This window comes from Pan paniscus, chromosome 9 (assembly GCF_029289425.2).
Source record: "Pan paniscus chromosome 9, NHGRI_mPanPan1-v2.0_pri, whole genome shotgun sequence".
Classification (NCBI taxonomy): domain Eukaryota; kingdom Metazoa; phylum Chordata; class Mammalia; order Primates; family Hominidae; genus Pan; species Pan paniscus.
In genome coordinates this window covers 75,006,398-75,029,318 of record NC_073258.2, presented here as the reverse complement: position 1 = coordinate 75,029,318, position 22,921 = coordinate 75,006,398, and the positions used below count along the sequence as shown (strand labels likewise).

At 40.0% G+C, this 22,921-nt stretch overlaps 1 protein-coding gene across 5 annotated transcripts in view; it reads left to right on the top strand.

Moving 5' to 3' along the window:
• The window catches only part of C2CD3 (C2 domain containing 3 centriole elongation regulator), a 159,570-nt gene that overhangs the window by 84,561 nt on the left and 52,088 nt on the right, over positions 1-22,921 (top strand). For all 5 annotated transcript variants that reach the window (XM_055094647.2, XM_003814675.6, XM_055094648.2 and 2 more), the window contains 4 exons: positions 509-777; positions 1,424-1,513; positions 7,683-8,285; positions 11,785-12,132. In XM_055094647.2, coding sequence (XP_054950622.2) covers positions 509-777; positions 1,424-1,513; positions 7,683-8,285; positions 11,785-12,132 — 1,310 coding nt within the window. The remainder of the gene's footprint in view (positions 1-508; positions 778-1,423; positions 1,514-7,682; positions 8,286-11,784; positions 12,133-22,921) is intronic.

Below are 22,921 nucleotides of genomic sequence, written 5' to 3'. Positions count from 1 at the left end.
GCTTTAGCCTTACTCTAGTATTCCCTCCGTCTAGATAAGATTCTTTAAGAAAATCAATCCAGAGCAAAGCCCTGCTCCTTTAAGCCCTCACTCAAGTCAGCTAACACAAGTCCAATGCTGATAAGCCCTTTCTGATACTTCTCACTGAAATGTACTATGGTTCCCCATGGTGTATATTTTCCTTAATTGCAATGAGCAGTAAACCCAGCTTGTTCAACTAGAGTTGGTTCCTGTGGTCCTTGACTTAAGAGCATTGACAGGACAGTGGGTCATCCTCAGAGTCACTCTGATGGGCAGATGTTATCCCCTCCACTCCCATATACATATGCCATGATATCTAGATTACTAAGAAAGCTCATTGTGGCACTGCCAAAAGCCTAGATAGAAAGCATATAGTTGGTTTTATTCTTGGTGGTCTCATAGAAGTAATGAAGTTATTTTCTAGGAAATCAAGCTGATTTCTAATGTTACCATGGTATCTTCTCATTTCCACCCTTCTCCTCTACAGGGCTTTGGCTGAACAGGAACCCGCTCTACAGTTTAGTGCCACAGTCGGGGTCAATGCCTCTGTCACCACTCATCTCTCCTTCCTGCCCCAGGGAGAACAGCGCCGAACCCACCCTGTGGCCTGTTCTTTCTGCCCTGAGTTCTCCCATCACGTTGAGTTCACATGTAACTTGGTGACTCAGCACTGTAGTGGAGAGGCCTGTTTCCTAGCAGAGTTGTTGGAGTTTGCAGAAGTTATTTTTGCTGTCTATCATGAAAATACCAAGTCAGGTGAGCACCATATGACTTGTCACAATCAAAATTAAAAGAGGCTGCATTGTGAATGGTATAGCCCTTCCTAGGAGATACATACTGCAGTATTTAAAGGTGAGGAGTCATAATCTCTGCAACTTATTTCTGAAAGATATAGCAAAAAATAAGGATATGTACTAAGTATGTAAGAGAAAGATAGTGTAGAGAGAAATAAAGCAAATGTGTCAGTGTTAATGGGTGTATCGAGATGAAGAGTGTGTAGGAGTTCATTATTGTATTTTTGCAACTTTTCTGTATACCTGAATTTTTTTCAAAACATTTAATTTAAAAAATGGGCTGGGCACAGTGGCCCAAACCTATAATCCCAGCACTTTGGGAGGCCGAAGTGGGAGGATCACTTGAGCCCAAGAGTTCAAGGTGCAGTGAGTTATGATTGCACCACTGCATTCCAGCCTGGATGAGAGAGTGAGACCCTGCCAAAAAAAAAAAAAATGAAGGCATTCAGGCTTTGATTGGGGCATGAGCAAGAGCAAGATAATCTCTAATGCATTTTACAAAACTAAGATTTAGTGCATATAAGGGGAGGGTTGTGTGGATATACTGTAAACAAGCCCCTTGATGAATAGACCATCAAATAATTTTTCTTTTTTGCTTGATTTAACAGCAAGTGATATAATCAGTATTGAGTCATGCAAAGAGTATCTGCTTGGAGTAGTAAAAGTTCCAACAAAAGAGCTGCTGATCAAGAGATCTGGTAAGGATCCTGGATTATCACTTTCTGATGCCACCCTTTCCCTTTCACTTCCCTACAAGAGGTCATCTTCTCTGTCTCTCATGTAAGATATTTAAAAGAAAACACAACCCCTTAACACATGCTTCTGAACTCTCTCCAATACCTCAAATGTTTTTTTGAACATTTGTTTAAAGATCTTAATTAATTTTATTTGCAATCGGGAATACTTCATTTCATAAAATAAAATGTGTTCCAATGAGCTGAGCAGAAGAGGTTGATTTTACAGATGGAGAAGTCCTGAAGAAAGGATAAACACAGACCAGGCATGGTGGCTCACGCCTGTAATCCCAGCACTTTGGGAAGCCAAGGCGGGCAGATCACCTGAGGTCAGGAGTTCGAGACCAGCCTGGCTAACATGGTGAAACCCCGTTTCTTTTTTCTTTTTCTTTTTTTTTTTTTTTATTATACTTTAAGTTCTAGGGTACACGTGCACAACATGCAGGTTTGTTACATAGGTATACGTGTGCCATGTTTGTTTGCTGCACCCATTAACTCGTCATTTACATTAGGTATTTCTCCTAATGCTATCCCTCCCCCTGCCCTCCACCCCATGACAGGCCCTGGGGTGTAATGTTCCCCGCCGTGTGTCCAAGTGTTCTCATTGTTCAGTTCCCACCTATGAGTAAGAACATGCGGTGTCTAGTTTTCTGTCCTTGTGATAGTTTGCTCAGAATGATGGTTTCCAGCTGCATCCATGTCCCTACAAAGGACATGAACTCATCCCTTTCTATGGCTGCATAGTATTCCATGGTGTATATGTGCCACATTTTCTTAAGCCAGTCTGTCATTGATGGATATTTGGGTTGGTTCCAAGTCTTTGCTATTGTGAATAGTGCCGCAATAAACATACATATGCATGTGTCTTTATAGTAGCATGATTTATAATCCTTTGGGTATATACCCAGTCATGGGATGGCTGGGTCAAATGGTAATTCTAGTTCTAGATCCTTGAGGAATCGCCACACTGTCTTCCACAGTGGCTGAACTAGTTTACACTCCCACCAACAGTGTAAAAGCATTCCTATTTCTCCACATCCTCTCCAGCACCTGTTGTTTCCTGACTTTTTAATGATCTTCATTCTAATTGGTGTGAGATGGTATCTCATTGTGGTTTTGATTTGCATTTCTCTAATGACCAGTGATGATGAGCATTTTTTCATGTGTCTGTTGGCTGCATAAATGTCTTCTTTTGAGAAGTGTCTGTTCATGTCCTTTGCCCACTTTTTGATGGGGTTGTTTGTTTTTTTCTTGTAAATTTGTTTGAGTTCATTGTAGATTCTGGATATTAGCCCTTTGTCAGATGAGTAGGTTGCGAAAATTTTCTCCCATTCTGTAGGTTGCCTGTTCACTCTAATGGTAGGTTCTTTTGCTGTGCAGAAGCTCTTTAGTTTAATTAGATACCATTTGTCAATTTTGGCTTTTGTTGCCATTGCTTTTGTTGTTTTAGTCATGAAGTCCTTGCCCATGCCTACGTCCTGAATGGTATTGCCTATGTTTCCTTCTAGGGTTTTTATGGTTTCAGGTCTAACATTTAAATCTTTAATCCATCTTGAATTAATTTTTGTATAAGGTGTAAGGAAGGGATCCAGTTTCAGCTTTCTACATATGGCTAGCCAGTTTTCCCAGCACCATTTATTAAATAGGGAATCCTTTCCCCATTTCTTGTTTTTCTCAGGTTTGTCAAAGATCAGATGGTTGTAGATGTGTGGTGTTATTTCTGAGGCCTCTGTTCTGTTCTATTGGTCAATATATCTGTTTTGGTACCAGTACCATGCTGTTTTGGTTACTGTAGCCTTGTAGTATAGTTTGAAGTCAGGTAGCGTGATGCCTCCAGCTTTGTTCTTTTTGCTTAGGATTGTCTTGGCAATGCGGGCTCTTTTTTTGGTTCCATATGAACTTTAAAGTAGTTTTTTCCAATTCTGTGAAGAAAGTCATTGGTAGCTTGATGGGGATGGCATTGAATCTATAAATTACCTTGGGCAGTATGGCCATTTTCACAATATTGATTCTTCCTATCCATGAGCATGGAATGTTCTTCCATTTGTTTGTGTCCTCTTTTATTTCGTTAAGCAGTGGTTTGTAGTTCTCCTTGAAGAGGTCCTTCATGTCCCTTGTAAGTTGGATTCCTAGTTATTTTATTCCCTTTGGGGGAGGGACAGGGGGGCGAATCCAGCAGCATATCGAAAAGCTTATCCACCACGATCATGTTGGCTTCATCCCTGGGATGCAAGGCTGGTTCAACATATGCAAATCAATAAACATAATCCATCACAGAAACAGAACCAATGACAAAAACCACACGATTATCTCAATAGATGCAGAAAACGCCTTTGACAAAATTCAACAGCCCTTCATGCTAAAAACTCTCAATAAACTATTGATGGAACATATCTCATAATAATAAGAGCTATTTATGATAAACCCACAGTCAGCCGGGCGCAGTGGCTCACACCTGTAATCCCAGCACTTTGGGAGGCCGAGGTGGGCGGATCACAAGGTCAGGAGATTGAGACCATCCTGGCTAACAAGGTGAAACCCCATCTCTACTAAAAATACAGAAAATTAGCTGGGCGTGGTAGCAGGTGCCTGTGGTCCCAGCTACTCCGGGGGCTGAGGCAGGAGAATGGCGTGAACCCGGGAGGCGGAGTATTTAGAGATCGCACCACTGCACTCCAGCCTGGGTGACAGACCGAGACTCCGTCTCAAAAAAAAAAAAAAAAAAAACCCACAGACAGTATCATACTGAATGGGCAAGAACTGGAAGCATTCCCTTTGAAAACTGGCACAAGACAGGGATGCCCTCTCTCACCATTCCTATTCAACATAGTGTTGGAAGTTCTGGCCAGGGCAATCAGGCAAGAGAAAGAAATAAAGGATGTTCAATTAGGAAAAGAGGAAGTCAAATTGTCCCTGTTTGCAGATGACATGATTATATATTTAGAAAAAAAACCCCATCGTCTCAGCCCAAAATCTCCTTAAGCTGATAAGCAACTGCAGCAAAGTCTCAGGATACAAAATCAATGTGCAAAAATCACAAGCATTCCTATACACCAATAGCAGACAAACAGAGAGCCAAATCATGAGTGAACTCCCTTTCTTGAAACATTTTAAGTCTTCTCCTAATCGTTCTGAAGTTCTTGTAATAAAACAAAGAAGCTCAAGACATTGTACTATCATCCTTCTCTAAGAAAGATGGTGGTGATGATGATGATGATGATGGTGGTGATGATGATGATGAAGAATATGGCAATATCCATTACATTATGTAGCACTTTGTAAAATATTTTCTCAGATCTTGTTTGAGCTTCATGATAACCCTGACAGGTAAGGATATAGGATCTTATTATTTTCATTTGACACATGAGAAAACTTAGAGATTAAGTGGTTTGCCAAAACCACATACCTGGTGAGTGGCAGGACCTGAAATGAAATCCAGATTCACTCATTATTTTTCCCTATTTTTTCTCTCACTGAAGAAGGAATAAGGATATGGGATAAATGCCCCCCAAAATAGACACAACCACCAAGGCAGTCTGGAAATACTGATCCCATCCTACTTAACTAGTAACTGGGTGACCTTGACCAAGTGATTTGACCTCTCTGAGCCCCCATTTTCTTATCTTGTGGGATGGATACAGTTAATCCTGACAAGTCTACAAGGTAGGAATTCATTAAATTGGTTATATAAAGTACCTGACACATAGTAGGTGTGCAGTAAGTGTAGGTTTTCCTTCTGTTGTCAATCTTCCTGCCTAGGATTGTGTAATCTAGTTTGCAGAATTCTGTCACGCATCTCCCAATTTTATTATGAGTTAGTATTTGAGCACTACCCTAATAAACAGGTACTGTGTATGTGCCTGCCAGAGAGAAGTCTGCACAAGTTGATATGGGATTCAAATCTCCCTTCTGTCACTTACTATTTGTGATCTAAAGAAAGTTACTTCATCTTTCAGATCCATGGTTTCCTCATCTGTAATGGAAATAGTAAGATCTATTTCACTAGATTATTAAAGCATTTAATAAAATCTTACATGTGAAAGATCTTGGCACAGGGCTAGGTACGTAGGATACCTCAATTTCCTTCCTTCTGTAACTTAGCTACAGTTTGTGAGAGAACAAGCACCATCTGGGAAATCACATCTCTGTGAATTAAAATTAACCCCTTGGATATAAACCTTTTAGATAATTAAGGATATATCATTTCTCTTTGTTCTAAAGTGAGCACTCTATTTTGTTTTTTCCTACCTATAACCTCAATTATAGAATCGCAAAGCTAAAGTAACCATCTAATAATCTGTGCAGTTCTTAAACACTGAAATGGCGTGAAATTTTGTGTCTACACATATTTGTTTATTTTGGGGGGCATAATAGCTTTCATTTGAGCCAAAAGGGTCTGTGACCCAAAAAATGTTAAGAACCATTAAGCTGTGGGGAAACATAATCTTAGAGCCAAAGCCCTAGGCTCTTAGACTATCAAGCCGAAAAAGAGCCTTAGAGATCAAAATTTTCAGCCTCCTCATTTCACAGAGAAGCACTAAGAACAAGAACGCCCAGAAAAGTTAAATATCTGTCCAAAAGTCATAAAACCTTCAGTAATCTTCAGCAAATTAATCTCAATAAGCCTAAATCTCATTTGTAAAATATACTTAGTAAAACATTTCTCAGAAAATTGCTGTGAATATTATCATTCCACAATGTTTTATATAATGCCAAAATCTGAAAGACCCTGAAAATAGAAGTTTTTTAACTCATTGAGGAGCCAAATCTGACCTCAGCTGATATGAGACTTAGGCAACTGCCTATTTATGTAAACTTTTATTAAAACACACTGTGCCCATTAATTTACATATTGTCTGTGGCCACTTTATTACCACAGTATCCCAGTTGAGTAGCTGCATTAGAGACCATATGGCCCACAAAGCCTAAAATATTTACTATCTGTGAGCCCTGATATATAATATTATATAATATTCAGTTTATGTACTCTATTACCTTTCTAAAACCTGGAAATTCTAAATTCAGAAATAAATCTGGCCTTAAAGGTTTCAGATAAGATAGTGTGAACCTATACTAGGTGGAATGTAGACTTTAGAGCCAGCTAGACCTGGAGTCAAATTCTAGCTCTCTTACTTGGTAGCAGTAATAAGTTGGACAGGTATCTGAGCTTCCACTTTCTCATCTGTAAAGTAAGGATTATTATCCCATTTAGTCCTCAGAACTTCTCAGGGTTATCAGAGGAATTAAATGAAATAATATCTGTAAAGGGCTAGCAGAATTTCTGACACATACTAGATATTTAATAAAGAGTAGTTTTTGGCCAGGCGCAGTGGCTCACTCCTGTAATCCCAAAACCTTGGGAAGCCAAGGTGCAAGTATCACTTGAGGCCATGAGTTCAAGACCAGCCTGGGTATCACAACACGACCCTATCTCTACAAAAAAAAACAAACAAACCCACAAACCTTTTTTTGGAAAATGGCCAGGCATGGTAGCACACACATATAGTCCTATATTCTCAGGAGGCTGAGGCAGGAGAATGACTTGAGCCCAGGAGTTCATAGTTACAGGTGACACTGCACTGCAGCCTGGGCAATAGAGAAAGATTTTGAAATCTAGCACCTGGTCCTTGGTATGTGTTCTCTAAGTGCCGATTCCCTTGGTAGAAGACTTGGGTCTAGACCCCAGATCTCTTTTGACCCCTGCCTTTTCTGTTGCACTCATAGTACCATAAACATTTCACACTTTTAAAGCACATCTCTCTCAAAGCTCTTTCTAAACCATTATCTCATTGGACAATCATAACAACTTTGGGAGACAGCACTGGCATCAGTTTTCCCATTTGTGAGGTAAGGAAACCAAATCTGAGAGAAATTAATGGCTTGTTCATAATAAACCACTAGTTCTAGCCATAGCCAAAGAGAATTCAGATCTTCCAACTCCTAGCCTTTGTTCTTCCCATCTAATCTCATTGCCTCTCAATGGTCAGATGAACATAAACTCCAACTCACTGTGGGTATGTTTTCTGTTCTGTCTTGAGCCAGGATGATAGGACACTATGGGGTGGAGAGTAAGTAACTTGTTTTTTGTTTACTTTTAAGACTATAATTGAGAATCTTTCTTTTCTCCCGTAAGGGATCACAGGATGGTATCCTATCATTTTACCAGAAGACGGGGGCCTACCTCATGGCCTGGAGCTCATGCAGAAGATTGTGGGTGGTCTGGAGCTTTCGGTTTCCTTCACGCATCGTGGAGATAGAGAACGGGTGTTGGAAGCTGCTGAGCATTTGGGCTGGAGCTTTGAGAACAGCCTGAAAGATTTTGTCAGAATGGATGAAGGGGAGCCAGCCACTGTCACCATCTCCACCCCAAGGCTGTGGCTGCCCATCCATTGTGTGCTGCTTGCTGGCCACAACCACATTCATAAGAATACATATTGCTACCTTCGCTACAAGTTCTATGGTCATGAAGCCTTTTGGACCCCTCTCAAGAAGCCTAAGGAATCTGTTAACAAAAAGCAGATTATGGTCACTTTCAAGGCATCCAAAAGAGCAGAAGTCACCAGGGGCCCATCACTGCTTTGGTACTTCAGGGAGGAGAGGCTAGAGATCCAAGTGTGGCGAGCTTATGGCAATGACAGTGTGGAGAGACCCCATCAGACAGACAGCTGGATTGGCTCAGCCTATGTGGACCTGGCCAGACTTGGGGAGAGGTCAGCGAGGACGCTAACTGTCAGTGGTAAGTGAGGAGCCTGATTCAACTCTTGTAGTTTGAGCACCTGCTCTGTGTCAAACACTAGGCGAGACACTCTGTCAGACATTACTTTACTTGACCCTGCCAGCAATCCTGTGAGATAGGTATTATACCCATTTTACATTCATAAAAAAGGAGGCTCAGAGAGATTGAGTTACCTGCCCAGGGTCACAGACTAGTAAGTGTTCCTTCCATTATTGCATGCTGAAAGATTAATAATAATTTAGTAGTGCTTCTTGTAACTAAAGAGATTTTATATATATATATATACACATATATATATACATATATATACATATATATATACATATATATATATATATGTATATATATACTGTAAGTTCTGGGGTACATGTGCAGAATGTGCAGTTTTATTACATAGGTATACATGTGCCATGGTGGTTTGCTGCACCCATCAACCTGTCACCTACATTAGGTATTTTTCCTAATGCTATCCCACCTCTAGCCTCCCACCCCCTAACAGGCCCCAGTGTATGATGTTCCCCTCCCTGTGTCCATGTGTTCTCATTGTTCACCTCCCACTTATGAGTGAGAACATGCGGTGTTTGGTTTTCTGTTCTTGTTTGCTCAGAATGATGGTTTCCAGGCTTCATCCATGTCCCTGCAAAGGACATGAACTCATCCCTAAAGAGATTGTTTTTAAAGTTCCACTGCCTGCTTAAGAAAGGGTGTTACCTCATTCCAGTACTGTGGTGGGGTCAACATAGGTCAAAGAATTGGCTCTGAACTTCGTAGCACTAGAGTGCATCCAAACTCATCGGATTTTTGCATTTAACATAGTGCTTAGAACATTGTTAACACTTATGAAATAATGAATGAATTTAGGGAACTACTTGTAATCACATATATAAGAGCCTATCTGATCATCTAGAATGCTAGTTTATTAATTATATGGAAAAGCATACCTACTGAGGGGACCAGGGTATTCTTCCTCTCTGGTCACCACATCTTGGAACCATAAAGAAAATCTATATGGTAATAAACAGAGCAGAAAAGAAAAGGGTAACATTTTGCAGGTGGCATTTTTGTGCTGGGTGCTTTTCTTTCAAACATTTGTTTAGTACTTGTTACATATGCTTGGACCTGGGAATTCAAAGATGAGTAAGAACTAGTTCCTAACCTTAAAGAGTTTACAGTCTAATAGGAGAATACAGTAGTAAGTAAATAATTACAATGAAGCATCAGAACTATGAAAAAGGTATTCTTGGTGCTATGGGAACACAGGGACATGACACCTCTAAGGATAGCATCTCAGTGAAAGTGATACTTGACCTGAGTTTCAAAGGATGTAGGTATAAGTCAAGGAAAGGGGGAAAGAGAGATATTCTAAAGAAGGGAACAGCATGGGTCAAAGTACAGGAGAATGAAGCAGTTTGATAGATTTTGGGGACTGTAGTAATTTCAGACAGCTGCATGTTAGGATACATAGATTGGGAAGTGATTAGAGATGAAGCTAGGGAGGTAGGCAGGAGTACTGTGTTGAAAGCCTTCTCTTCTCAGCTGAAGTTTGGACTTTTTTCCTGAGAATTATGGAAAACTAGCACAATGGTTTCTGAATACAAGAGGAGTGTATAGCTTTGCATTTAGAAAAATAAAGCTAGTGACTATAGTTAAGATGAATTAGAGATAGCCAGACTAGATTCTTTACAAATATGATCTTTATTCAGCTTAACATTGCTGTCCAGTTAGTTGTTATTTCCCCCACTCTACAGTCGAAGAAACTGAGTCATGACCCTTTGTTAGCCCTATTAGCCCTGTGCTCTGACCCTGTTGTTGAGTGGGTGGACCAGGCTAGAGGAGAACTGAGTGTATCTAGGTGATCATCCCAAATTCTCTGGTTCTTTCTGGACCTAACAGGCGTAAATCTGGCTCTGTTGAGCACATCAAATGCCATGTGCTCTGTTTTATCTGGGCAGGCCTAGAGTCCCTTCAAAGGGACTACAGAAAATGTCCTTGAAGTGAGTTTATAAAGACAGGCTTTTAGCTTCATTCTGTTGAAGAAAGTAGGTTTAGGACACTGAATATAGATCTAAGTATAGGAACTCAAGCACAAATACTTCTTTTTATTGAGTGCTACCAAAGGTAGTATTTAGCTTTTCAGATCATCCATTTCTCTCATACTTCTCCATATCCCTCTTGTCTGAGCTTTTTATCCTCTTGTGCAAGGGTCTTATACAAGGCATGTCATTTGATGTATTTGTTGAATGCGTCAAGCCATCCATCCAACCTTACTTCCATGTTTTATTCATTTTCCTGAGGATAAGGATTTAACTGTGTTGCTTTCGGGTGTCTTCCCACCTGTAATGACCTGCCCTTATTTTCCTTTGATAATCATAATAATTTACACATTGCTTTGAGAAGAAAACTGGTTATCTAAAACAGGAAAGGTTTCATATTATTGCCATCTATGAATCAGTTAACTCCATTTTCCTGAATTGAAGTGAATCTAATGAAGCAAACTTTGAGATTCAGAAGGAACTGTTAGTTCCTTCTGTTTTATAAATCTCATTTTAATATTCAGCAAGTTAGTAAAATTCAAGTCTCTGGGCTTAAATCTGCCACTTACTGCCAGAGTGATGTTGGCAGTTTATTTAACTCCTCTGAGATTCTGGCTTATGAAAAACACTCAACAAATATTAACTCCGTTATATTTATTTCTGGTCTCCTGCTAACCTCCTACTTCCCCCCACCCCCCCAAAATATCGCCAGAACCCTAGTGAAACATAGCTAAATTGAGTGTCAAGACAGCCTCCTGATAGGGAGAAGGTCGAAAAACAGGAGCCCATGAGACACGAGGAAGAGAAAATAGACCACTCTTGATTTCATCAAATCTTAGACTTCTCTTAAGTCTTGTTGCCTCTCAGCGCATGAATCCCTTCCACAACAGCTCTGCCTGGTAGTCATTTGGCTTTGGCTTTAAATCAGAGATCTTACTATTTTCATTACTTTTGTTTGTTTGTTTTATTTTGTTTTGTTTTTTGAGACAGAGTCTTGCTCTGTCACCCAGGCTGGAGTGCAGTGGCTCAGTCATGGCTCACTGCATCCTCAACCTCCTGGGCTCAGGTGATCCTCCCACCTTAGCCTCCTGAGTAGCTGGAACTGCAGACACACACCACCATGCTCAGCTAATTTTTGTGTTTTTTGTAGAGATAGGGTTTTACCATGTTGCCCAAACTCTTGAACTCCTGGACTCAAGCAATTCGCCCACTTCAGTCTCCCAACGTGCCGGGATTACAGGTGTGAGCCACCACACTCAGCCTACTTTTCATTATTGAAGATAGTTAGGGCAGGGTAAAAGTTTTCATGTTTTCTACCAGCTTCATAGTTTCTTTTGCAAATTGGTGTATTGGGGTTTGTAGACCTTTCAAAGGAGAAAGGACCACAGCACCCTCAGTGAGTATTTCCTCCAAGCTTGGTCTTGGTTCCTGCTTGACTAGCCTTATTCTTCTCCATCTTCTTTTAGGTGTGTATCCTCTGTTTGGACGAAATGCTTCCAACCTCTCAGGAGCTGCCTTGCGAGTTCATGTGGTTCTTTCCTCTCTTTCCTCACACCTTGAGCCCACTCATGAGCTGGACTCCATGGACTGCAGCAGCCACAGTGAGTCTGAGCAGCTCCCCAGAAGGAATGATGAGGTCCAGCTCTCTCCACCAGAAGTCATCTCCTGCCACCAGAAGTCTCCTGCCTCCACCCAGGTCCCCTGCAGCAGCACCACAGCTGAAGTCTGCCTGACCCAGGAGGGCCCTGCTGATTTGGATGGAACGTTTGCAGTCAGCATCCTAGTAGAAAGAGCAATGCACTTGAGCTTGAAAGGTATGCTCTCCTCACCTACCCAGGAGCATGTCTAACTCTTCAGGGTGTGCTCCTTTCTTCACAAATCTTTCAAATAATGGCAGGATCTGTTAATTATCTCAACTGATAAATATTTATTTCTCAAGCCTAAAGGTTTAAGCAACATGAAAGCTTTTCTGAACTTGTTGCATATCGTAAATTCCCCAGTCCAGCCACCTGAGTCTCAACCTAGATAGATACTTCTCTTTTCCTTATCCACTGTCAAATCATCAGATCCCTAACTTGTTCTTTCTTAAATTTCTCAGATTTCTTCCTTCTGCATTCCTGCCAACTCAGGCCTTCCTAATGCACCTAGGGCCAGGTGTTTTTAACATTGGGTCCTTAAACATCCAAGGGATCCGTGAAAAGTTCAAACTCCGGGTTAGTGGCCTTGGATAGGAAAATAATTACGTCTTTATTTTTAGCAACCTCTAGCTAAAATTTAACATATTTCCTCTCATTATGAATATAGGCAGTAGATCCTAGTAATAGTACCTGTGATATTGTCAACAATAGAAATCACAGGTATTTCCATATCACATCATTATTACAGATATCTTAGAATATCACTTATAACTATGATTTCTTTGAAATTACAATAGTTAGGGGGGTTTTTTTGTTTGTTTTGATTTTTTTTTTTTTTTTTTGAAACAAAGTCTTGCTCTGTCGCCCAGGCTGCAGTGCAGTGGCACGATTTCGGCTCACTGCAACCTCCACCTCCCAGCTTCAAGCAATTCTCCTGCCTCAGCCTCCTGAGTAGCTGGGATTACAGGCTTGTGCCACCACTCCTGGCTAATTTTTGTATTTTTAGTAGAGATGTGTTTTCACCATGTTGGACAGGCTGATCTCGAACTCCTGACCTCAAGTGATCCACCCACCTCAGCCTCTCAAAGTGCTGGGAGTACAGACGTGAGCCACTGTGCCAGACCTACAATAGTTATTACCTATAGTTAGACCTTGTTACTAAAGCACATATATTACTATATCACAAAGTTCTTTTAGTTTTGATAACTCTATGTAAATATAATTGGATTTCTCTGTAATCCTATGTGTTTTACATTATGCATTTTAAAGAAACACTGTTAAAAGAAGAGGCCCATAGACCTTGCCAGATTGCCAGAGTCCATGGCACAAAGAATTCCTGCCCTACCTTTATTCAGCATTGTAATCTCCTAAAATTTCCCCTTTGCCGTCACCCTTCTCTTTTGCCTGGCTACTTCCAGCTCCTCTCTTCAGACCCAGCTCAGGCATCACCATTTCCTGGAGGGCTTTCCCAATATAAAGGCCCCCTTCTATTTGCTCCCCTGGCACTTTGCCCCTGTATCATATCATATGTCACACAGTACTGCAGTTGTTTCCATGGTTTTCTTTTCAACTAGATATGAACTGTTCAAAAGCAAAGACCTCATCTCATTTGTTCATTCATCGTGTATTCATTTATTTTACAACAAAACTTACTGTATTTGCTACATGCTAAGCCCTGTCCTTGGTGCCAGGGACAAAACAGTAAAAAAAAAAAAGACAGACAAAAATTGTGCCCTGTGGAGATTACATTCTAGTAGGAATATATTTATCCCTGTGTCCCTAGCCAATAAATTGTATGTGTACATATGTGTGACTTTGAGCAAGGTATTCTTTCTCTCTGTCTTGAATTTCTCATCTGTAAATGGCTGTGATTAACAATGTTCAGATGTGTGGTGTCTATGAGAGCCAGTCAACCATGGCCTTATGAATCCAGAAAGTTTCAATATACATCATTTGATTCAGATTTGACCTCTCTGTTTGGCTCCTGTCATCTCTGTATTGGTGTCTCTCAAACTGTGCCATGTGTCCTTACTACTTTGGAACAGAAACAAAACCTGTGCTCATAGTAACTATTATTTATCTCTCATTCCTACTCCTCCCCGTTTATACTACCAACAGCCATTACTCCTGGGATTATAAGCTTCCATAATGATCCTTGATGTTCTCATCCATTTCAGCCATTGTGTATCAGAAACCTTGAAACATTCTATATCAGGACAAAGTCTTCTTCAAGTGCAGTGTGAATCACAAAATTGAACAATTTTTACTTGTTTTTAAAGAAAAAAAAATTTTCTGCCCCACCAAAGCAGCCATTTTTGACAAATTTTTTTTAAAGACCAAAAAAATCAATAGATGAATGAGTTTAAGGAAAGTATTAAAAAGCTTCTTTTATTTTTGGAAAGTTTTTTTTTGTAGTTGCATTGAAAATAAAATTTAATATACAAAAGATATGGTATATGTTACATTTTAGGAGAATTCCCATATTGTTAAAAAAAAAGCAAAATATACTTATAAATTTTCAATGAGACAGTGAATTACAGTTTTATAATATCACTTGGCAAAATTTTATAATAATTTATTGAGCATCATCTGCTGTGTGCTGAGTTCTATTCTAGTCTTTGTACATTAATTATGGGTTAGGTATCCCAAATCCAAAAGCACCAACTTGGTGCTCAAAGGAAATGCTCATAGGAATATATCAGGTTTCAGATTTTCAGATTTGGCATACTGAATAAGTATAATGCAGATATTACAAAATCTGAAATACCTCTTGCCCCAAGCATTTCAGATCAGGGTTATTCCCTGTATCCCCTTTAATCCTTGCCACGAGCAGGATTATAGTTTGAAGAGATTACAATACATAATCATTTCACAAATGAGGAGACCGAAGTTCAAAAAGGTAAAATGACCTGAAGTTACATAGTTAATGTGCTCTGCAGAGCCAGATGGGCAGGTCTATACTCAAAGAGACAATGGGCAGATCTCTATACTATAGGTCTACACTCTATGCTCAGCACAGTGCCTGACTGACACATAAATGTCTGTGGGAGGAAGGACTGCATGGGCTTATCACTGCAGGGTGGAAATCAGGATACAACAGTGACGTCTGGAAAGTCAGATGTCTACCCTATGCTTGCCTTGACCTGGCTAAACAGAAAGAGGCTAAATAACAAGTGATTTACAGGTCTGCAACTCTTGCCAGAAATGTGAGAGGCATTATGTCTCATATTCATAAAACAGGAGGACATGATGTTTGCTTTGCTGCATCATGAAGATCACAGTGCTGGGATAAACAAACAACACACAGTCCCTGTCCCCAAGGAACAGACAGCCTAATGGAGAGACATGTTAACATTTTTAGTACAGAGGAATAAACGATATGAAAGAGGAAAGCTGTGGGGAGGTGGATGTGGTAGTATAGGAAAACTTTGAGAACACAGAGGGCATTTTTTTGCTAATGGGGTGGTCAGGGCAGGCTTCCAAGTATTGGTGTCACTTTAGCCTACTCTTGAAGGAGGAGGAGCAAGTTTGCTGAATGAAAGAGGAAAAAGGCATTCTAATGAGAAGAAACAGCATGCTCAAAAGCTTGGTAGTATGAGAGAATGGGACATTGGCCAAAAAAAGGTCATTAAATGTGAGTAAAAAGTAGTGAGAAATGGGGCTGGAAAGACTAATTAGGCTACATAGGCAGCATTTTGTATGCTACATGACTGACACTGCAGGTGAGATGAAACCAACAAAGTCTTAATCTGTGGAGAGGCAAGGTCATATTTGTTGACCAGACATGAAATCTTGGTGGCAGTATGAAAAAGATACTGGAGAATACCGAAAGCAGCGATCACTGAGAGGGCCGTCACATTAGTTCAAGTTCTGAAGCCTAAACAAGCAAGGTGGCAGCAAGAATGGAGAACAGGCGACAGAAACTTTCTGGTAGGAGACCATGATTCTACACTCTGTACTTCTGACTTTCCTCTTGCCTTAATAGTGTTCTCAGAGTGTCTGTCCTTTTTATGCCTTGGAAGCGCTTTCTTAAGGAAGGAAATGAGTGGTTCCTTCATGCAAACCTTTATGCAGAGGATTCACAAACAGCCCCAAATTAGGAGCTTTGCCTTCAGCAAAGCTGAGTTTTGAAGCAGCTCTGAAATGGTCTGTGGTCACCACTGTAGTCCTGGTTCTGAAAATAAAAGAACTTCTTGGATACTTATGTTAGAAAAAGCTCTGAGGAAGCTTCGGTTAAGATCAGCTTCAATACTCTTAAGGTTTGTATACTTATATTAGACAAAACAGGTATTTCTAGCCCTGTTTTACAAATGAGACAAATAAGGAACAGAGAGGTAAAATGATTTGAAGTAGCATAAGTTATACTCAGTAAAAAATAAAATCAGCTTCAATATTATCAACTTTTAGAGGCATTCTTTAGCCCATCAAGGCAGAGTTCAGGACACCTCTGGGTTCCCATGTGCTTTTAGCATAGTCTTTATCTTATTGGGTTGTAATTATCTGTCTGTGTTTGTCTCCCGCAGATCAAGAATCAAATCTGACTCACCTTGTACAGGTGTGACACAGAGGAGGTGTCAGCTAATGTTAGCTTAATACACCTGCTGGGCTAAGTTTTTATTAACATAAAAAATTGGACATTGCTTAATAAGGGGGAAGTTTCCATCCATTCACTCCAGGCCAAAGGGAGAGCGCTTCTCTTAACCAGATGGAGATAATTAGAATGATTGCAATGGAAAAAAATCTAAAGTACGAGTCAGGAAACCGTGGTTCTTCTCAATGCTAGTTAACCAGGTATGTGATGAGCAAGCCACTTCTCTGTTCCTTGGTTGCCTTATTTTTATAATAGGGATAGAGATGCCTATCTTATGCGATTTTCAGAGACGTTATCAGCACAACTTTAGTGTGTAAGAAAACAGTGTGCAAGCTATAACGCATTATCTAAATATGAGAAGTTGTTATTTTAATCTCACTGAAACAATTACACCTTTCTTGATGCATAAAATTCTTAAATGGCATAACTGGTTCACCTCAGGTCTTCTTAACTGCTCTCAATGTGTGTCCCAACCCTGTGGGGGGTATAGCAGCCTTCTTTTGGGCTGCTTCCAAAAGTATTTCAGAACTTGACCTTTTTCAGAATGTAAACAGGCCCAGATGAATTTCCACCTATAAGAGGAGAGCCAGAGAAACCTGATAGACCTGCTCTCCCAAGCTGATTTCTTTTTCACCCACCTGTTTGGCTAAAAGGAATGTGTCTGTTCAAGACTAAATAAGGAACTATCTTCTTCCAAAGTCAAAATAGTTTTGTTTCAAGGCCTTTAGCAAATAGTAGCTTTAAAAATAAACTGGAGGATGGCCGGACGCAGTGGCTTACGCCTGTAATCCCAGCACTTTGGGAGGCTGAGGCAGACAGATCACTTGAGGTCAGGAGTTCAAAACCAGCCTGGCCAACATGGTGAAACCCTTTCTCTACTAAAAATACAAAAATTAGCTGAGCGCAAGCCTGCAATTCCAGCTACTCAGGAGGCTGAGGCAGGAGAATCACTTGAACCCAGGAGGTGGAGGTTGCAGTGAGCCGAGATCGTGCCTCTGCACTCCAGCCTGGGCGACAGAGTGAGTGAGACTCCGTCTCAAAAAAAAAATAAATAAATAAATAAACCAGAGGGACGGGGGTAGTGCCATGAGAGATGTGAGCGAGGTTGATATATATCTAGAATTAGAATTTTACTGTGGAAGGTGGTTTGAGAGCACTTATTTCTGATGAGAAAACTGAGGCCCAGTTAGCCAGAATGAAGTGGTGTATCCAATATGTCACACTAAAGCAATGGCAGACTACATTGGAACCTAGGTGTCCTGCCTCTAGGAACAGTGATTGGTCCTCTCTGCTGATCTTCCTCAGAGCTTTCTTGAGAAGATGTTGCTATCTTCTGTGGGTATGTACTGCAAGCAGACAAGGCAACTCCTCTCTCTAAGCCTGGGCAACTATCTGTAGACAAAGGGCAGTGGGAAGTCAGCAAACATTTAATAAGGGCCTTGGGAATACTCTGTGCATTCAAAGAGCTCTCAGTCTAGTGAGGGAAACACAGATTATTATACAATATGTGAGAGCTGCTGTGGTAGAGCCAGGTTATCTCTTCCTAATTGTGAGGATTTATGACATTTTATTGGAAGAAATTAGTTGAAGCTTAAGACCGAAAAAGGAAAATGGGAGAAAGAATGAGAGATGAAAGCTATATCAGGCAGAGGAAACGGAACCCATCCAGCCATTTTAAGCAGAGAGGAGTTTAATATAGAATATTAAGGTACTTTAAGTCATTAGAAGGGCTAGAGGAGTGAGCTCTAGGCTAAACTTCTAGGAGGGAACCACTAAATCTTTTAAGTTCAGAATACAGTGCCAAAACTGAAATCTAAGAATCAGAAGCTCTCGTCATAGCCATTGCCACAGGGCCTCTCTGCACCCAGGGACCAAATGCTAGATAAAAAACACAATGTCTCTACATCATCATCCTTGTTATTAGCAAAAGCAGAAGGAAAAGAAAGATGTCCTCTGCCTCCCGCCTGCCTTCCAGATCTTTTGTGAGGGCATCTGATTGGTAGAGGCCAATTTGCATCCATACCCTGGCTGCAAAAGAGTCCGAGAAATGTAGCTTTTAATGCTTCCAATCTGTACAATAAAGGAGTACAACGCAATAAAAGTAGGTGGGGGTGGATGCTCAGCAAGTCAATCTGCATAAATACTGTTCAGTTTCACTAAAATAAAACTTTTAAGAAGATAGCTCACTGGGTACTATTAGTGATATTTTATACATTTACATTAGTAATATGAATACTATTTTATTGATTTCCATTAACTGATTTTTTGCCTACTACCATTAAATTAGAATTACCTTTCCCTGTTCTTTCAAAAATATGCTTGTAACTCCTACTGCTTCCCTTGACTAGCCTTAAAAATTTTTTTTCTTTAATATGCTGGTAAACTGGTTTGGCCAAGTTGTAGCCAGTGATTATTTTGTTTTGTTGTTTTGCTCCTCATATAGTTCACTATATCTTTAATGCTTTCCCGGTTCTAAGGCTCCTCTGCCTTTTTCCAGGTTCAGCCTTTTTCCAGGTCCTGCTTTGTTGGCAACTTGTACATGCCTCAGTTCTCTCCTGCTTTGTGGACGCCACTAGATCTTCCTTCCAAGGCTAGCATTTCTCTTCAGTTCTCCTTCCCAAGCTTCCTCACAAAATCTCCATTCTCTTTTCTCTTCCCATCACCCAGTTTCTTTCTTTATTATTTCCAGTACAAATGACTGAAAAAGTAATGTCATCTGGTCTGGTTTTGTGCCCTGGGTGCTAGAAGTCACAAGATTAAATAATAGCATGTCAATTTTTTAACCAATATTTGGGAACAGAAATGCTGTTTTTCATTTATACATTTCAGATACAAATATGGTTGTATTATGGAATATAATATAAAACCTTCATGAATTTCTAAAATGAAAGACAAGCCTACTAGTAGATGTTATGCTTATTGTAGTTGTTTTAAGGCAACAGGGACTCCTACACTTCAGAGTTTAATGTTTACTCTTCTCTGAGTTTAATATTTACTCTTCTGTGAATCATTGTTACTTTGGTGGGAAAGTTTGAAAAGAATTTGGTCTATGACATGGTGCTGTAAATTCTTCTACTTGTGGACTAATTTTGGTGACCATCTTTCTGTCTCTGCAGTCTCTTAAGCAGATTGACTATGATGCATGTCACATTCAAGTTTAATTGTGTAATAAAACAGTTTTCTTTCTGTTCAAAAAAAAAAGAATTGGTCTAATGGAAATTCTTTACGTTGAGGAAAACATATCAAAGCAAAGCTGTAGCTACTTTTCTTTCCCTGAAAGAAATTTTAAGTTGGAAGCTCTAACTGGGGTTATAAAGTTCAGTGATTGCACCTAGAGAGGCTTGTCAGAGTAGATGGAACTAGAACCTGTCTTTTAAAGACTACTTGTTAAATGTTTTTTTTTCTTTCTTTCTTTCTTTTTGACTTTTTTTTTATACTTTAAGTTCTAGGGTACATGTGCACAACGTGCAGGTTTGTTACATATGTGTGCAGATTTGTTACATATGTATACATGTGCCATGTTGGTGTGCTGCACCCATTAACTCGTCATTTACATTAGGTATATCTCCTAACACTATCCCTCCCCCATCCCCCCTCCCCCCACCCCACGACAGGCCCCAGTGTGTGATGTTCCCCTTCCTGTGTCCAAGTGTTCTCATTGTTCAAGTCCCACCTATGAGTGAGAACATGCGGTGTTTGGTTTTCTGTCCTTGAGATAGTTTGCTCAGAATGATGGTTTCTAGCTTCATCCATGTCCCTACAAAGGACACGAACTCATCCTTTCTTATGGCTTCATAGTATTCCATGGTGTATCTGTGCCACATTTTCTATTTTATTTTTTATTATACTTTAAGTTCTAGGGTACATGTGCACAACGTGCAGGTTTGTTACGTATGTATACATGTGCCATGTTGGTGTGCTGCACCCGTTAACTTATCATTTACTTTGGGTATATCTCCTAATGCTATCCCTCCCCCCTCCCCCCACCCCACGACATGCCCTGGTGTGTGATGTTCCCCTTCCTGTGTCCAAGTGTTCTCATTGTTCAATTCCCACCTATGAGTGAAAACATGCGGTGTTTGGTTTTTTTGTTATTGGGATAGTTTGCTGAGAATGATGGTTTCCAGCTTCATCCATGTCCTTACAAAGGACATGAACTCATCCTTTTTTATGGCTGCATAGTATTCCATGGTGTGTATGTGCCACATTTTCTTAATCCAGTCTATCATTGATGGACATGTGGGTTGGTTCCAAGTCTTTGCTATTGTGAATAGTGCCACAGTAAACATACGTGTGCATGTGTCTTTATAGCAGCATGATTTATAATTCTTTGGGTATATACCCAGTAATAGGATGGCTGGGTCAAATGGTATTTCTAGTTCTAGATCCTTGAGGAATCGCCACACTGTCTTCCACAATCGTTGAACTAGTTTATAGTCCCACCAACAGTGTAAAAGTGTTCCAATTTCTCCACACCCTCCCCAGCACCTGTTGTTTCCTGACTTTTTAATGATCGCCATTCTAACTGGTGTGAGATGGTATCTCACTGTGGTTTTGATTTGCATTTCTCTGACGGCCAGTGATGATGAGTTTTTTTCATGTGTCTGTTGGCTGCATAAATATCTTCTTTTGAGAAGTGTCTGTTCATATCCTTTGCCCACTTTTTGATGGAGTTGTTTGATTTTTTCTTGTAACTTTGTTTAAGTTCTTTGTAGATTCTGGATATTAGCCCTTTGTCAGATGGGTAGATTGTAAAAATTTTCTCCCATTCTGTAGGTTGCCTGTTCACTCTGATGGTAGTTTCTTCTGCTGTACAAAAGCTCTTTAGTTTAATTAGATCCCATTTGTCAATTTTGGCTTTTGTTGCCATTGCTTTTGGTGTTTTAGACATGAAGTCCTTGCCTATGGCCTGAATGGTATTGTCGAGGTTTTCTTCTAGGGTTTTTATGGTTTTAGGTCTAACATTTAAGTCTTTAATCCATCTTGAATTAATTTTTGTATAAGGTGTAAGAAAGGGATTCAGTTTCAGCTTTCTACATATGGCTAGCCAGTTTTCCCAGCACCATTTATTAAATAGGGAATCCTTTTCCCATTTGTTTTTGTCAGGTTTGTCAAAGATCAGATGGTTGTAGATGTGTGGTATTATTTCCGAGGGCTCTATTCTGTTCCATTGGTCTATATCTCTGTTTTGGTACCAGTACCATGCTGTTTTGGTTACTGTAGCCTTGTAGTATAATTTGAAATCAGGTAGTGTGATGCCTCCAGCTTTGTTCTTTTGGCGTAGGATTGTCTTGGCAATGCGGGCTCTTTTTTGATTGCATATGAACTTTAAAGTAGGTTTTTCCAATTCTATGAAGAAAGTCATTGGTAGCTTGAAGTGGATGGCATTGAATCTATAAATTACCTTGGGCAGTATGGCCATTTTCACGATATTGATTCTTCCTATCTATGAGCATGGAATATTCTTCCATTTGATTGTGTCTTCTTTTATTTCATTGAGCAATGGTTTGTAGTTCTCCTTGAAGAGGTCCTTCACATCCCTTGTAAGTTGGATTCCTAGGTATTTTATTCTCTTTGAAGCAATTGTGAATGGGAATTCACTCATGACTTGGCTCTCTGTTTTTGGTGTGTAGGAATGTTTGTGATTTTTGCACATTGATTTTGTATTCTGAGACTTTGCTGAAGTTGCTTATAGGGACATGGATGAAACTGGAAACCATCATTCTCAGCAAACTATCGCAAGGACAAAAAACCAGACACCACATGTTCTCACTTATAGGTGGGAATTGAACAATGAGAACACATGGACACAGGAAGGGGAACATCACACTCCGGGGACTGTTGTGGGGTGGGACGGGGGAGGGATAGCGTTAGGAGATATACCTAATGCTAAATGACGAGTTAATGGGTGCAGCACACCAAAATGGCACATGTATACATATGTAACAAACCTGCACATTATGCACATGTACCCTAAAACTTAAAGTATAATAATAATAAAATTTTAAAAAGAGAGATTTTGGGCTGAGACGATGGGGTTTTCTAAATATACAATCATGTCATCTGCAAACAGGGACAATTTGACTTCCTCTTTTTGTAATTGAATATTTCTTTCTCTTGCCTGATTGCTCTGGCCAGAACTTACAACACTATGTTGAATAGGAGTGGTGAGAGAGGGCATCCCTGTCTTGTGCCAGTTTTCAAGGGGAATGCTTTCAGTTTTTGCCCATTCAGATGATATTGGCTGTGGGTTTGTCATAAATAGCTCTTATTTTGAGATACGCCCCATCAATACCTAGTTTATTGAGAGTTTTTAGCATGAAGGGCTGTTGAATTTTGTCAAAGGCCTTTTCTGCATCTATTGAGATAATCATG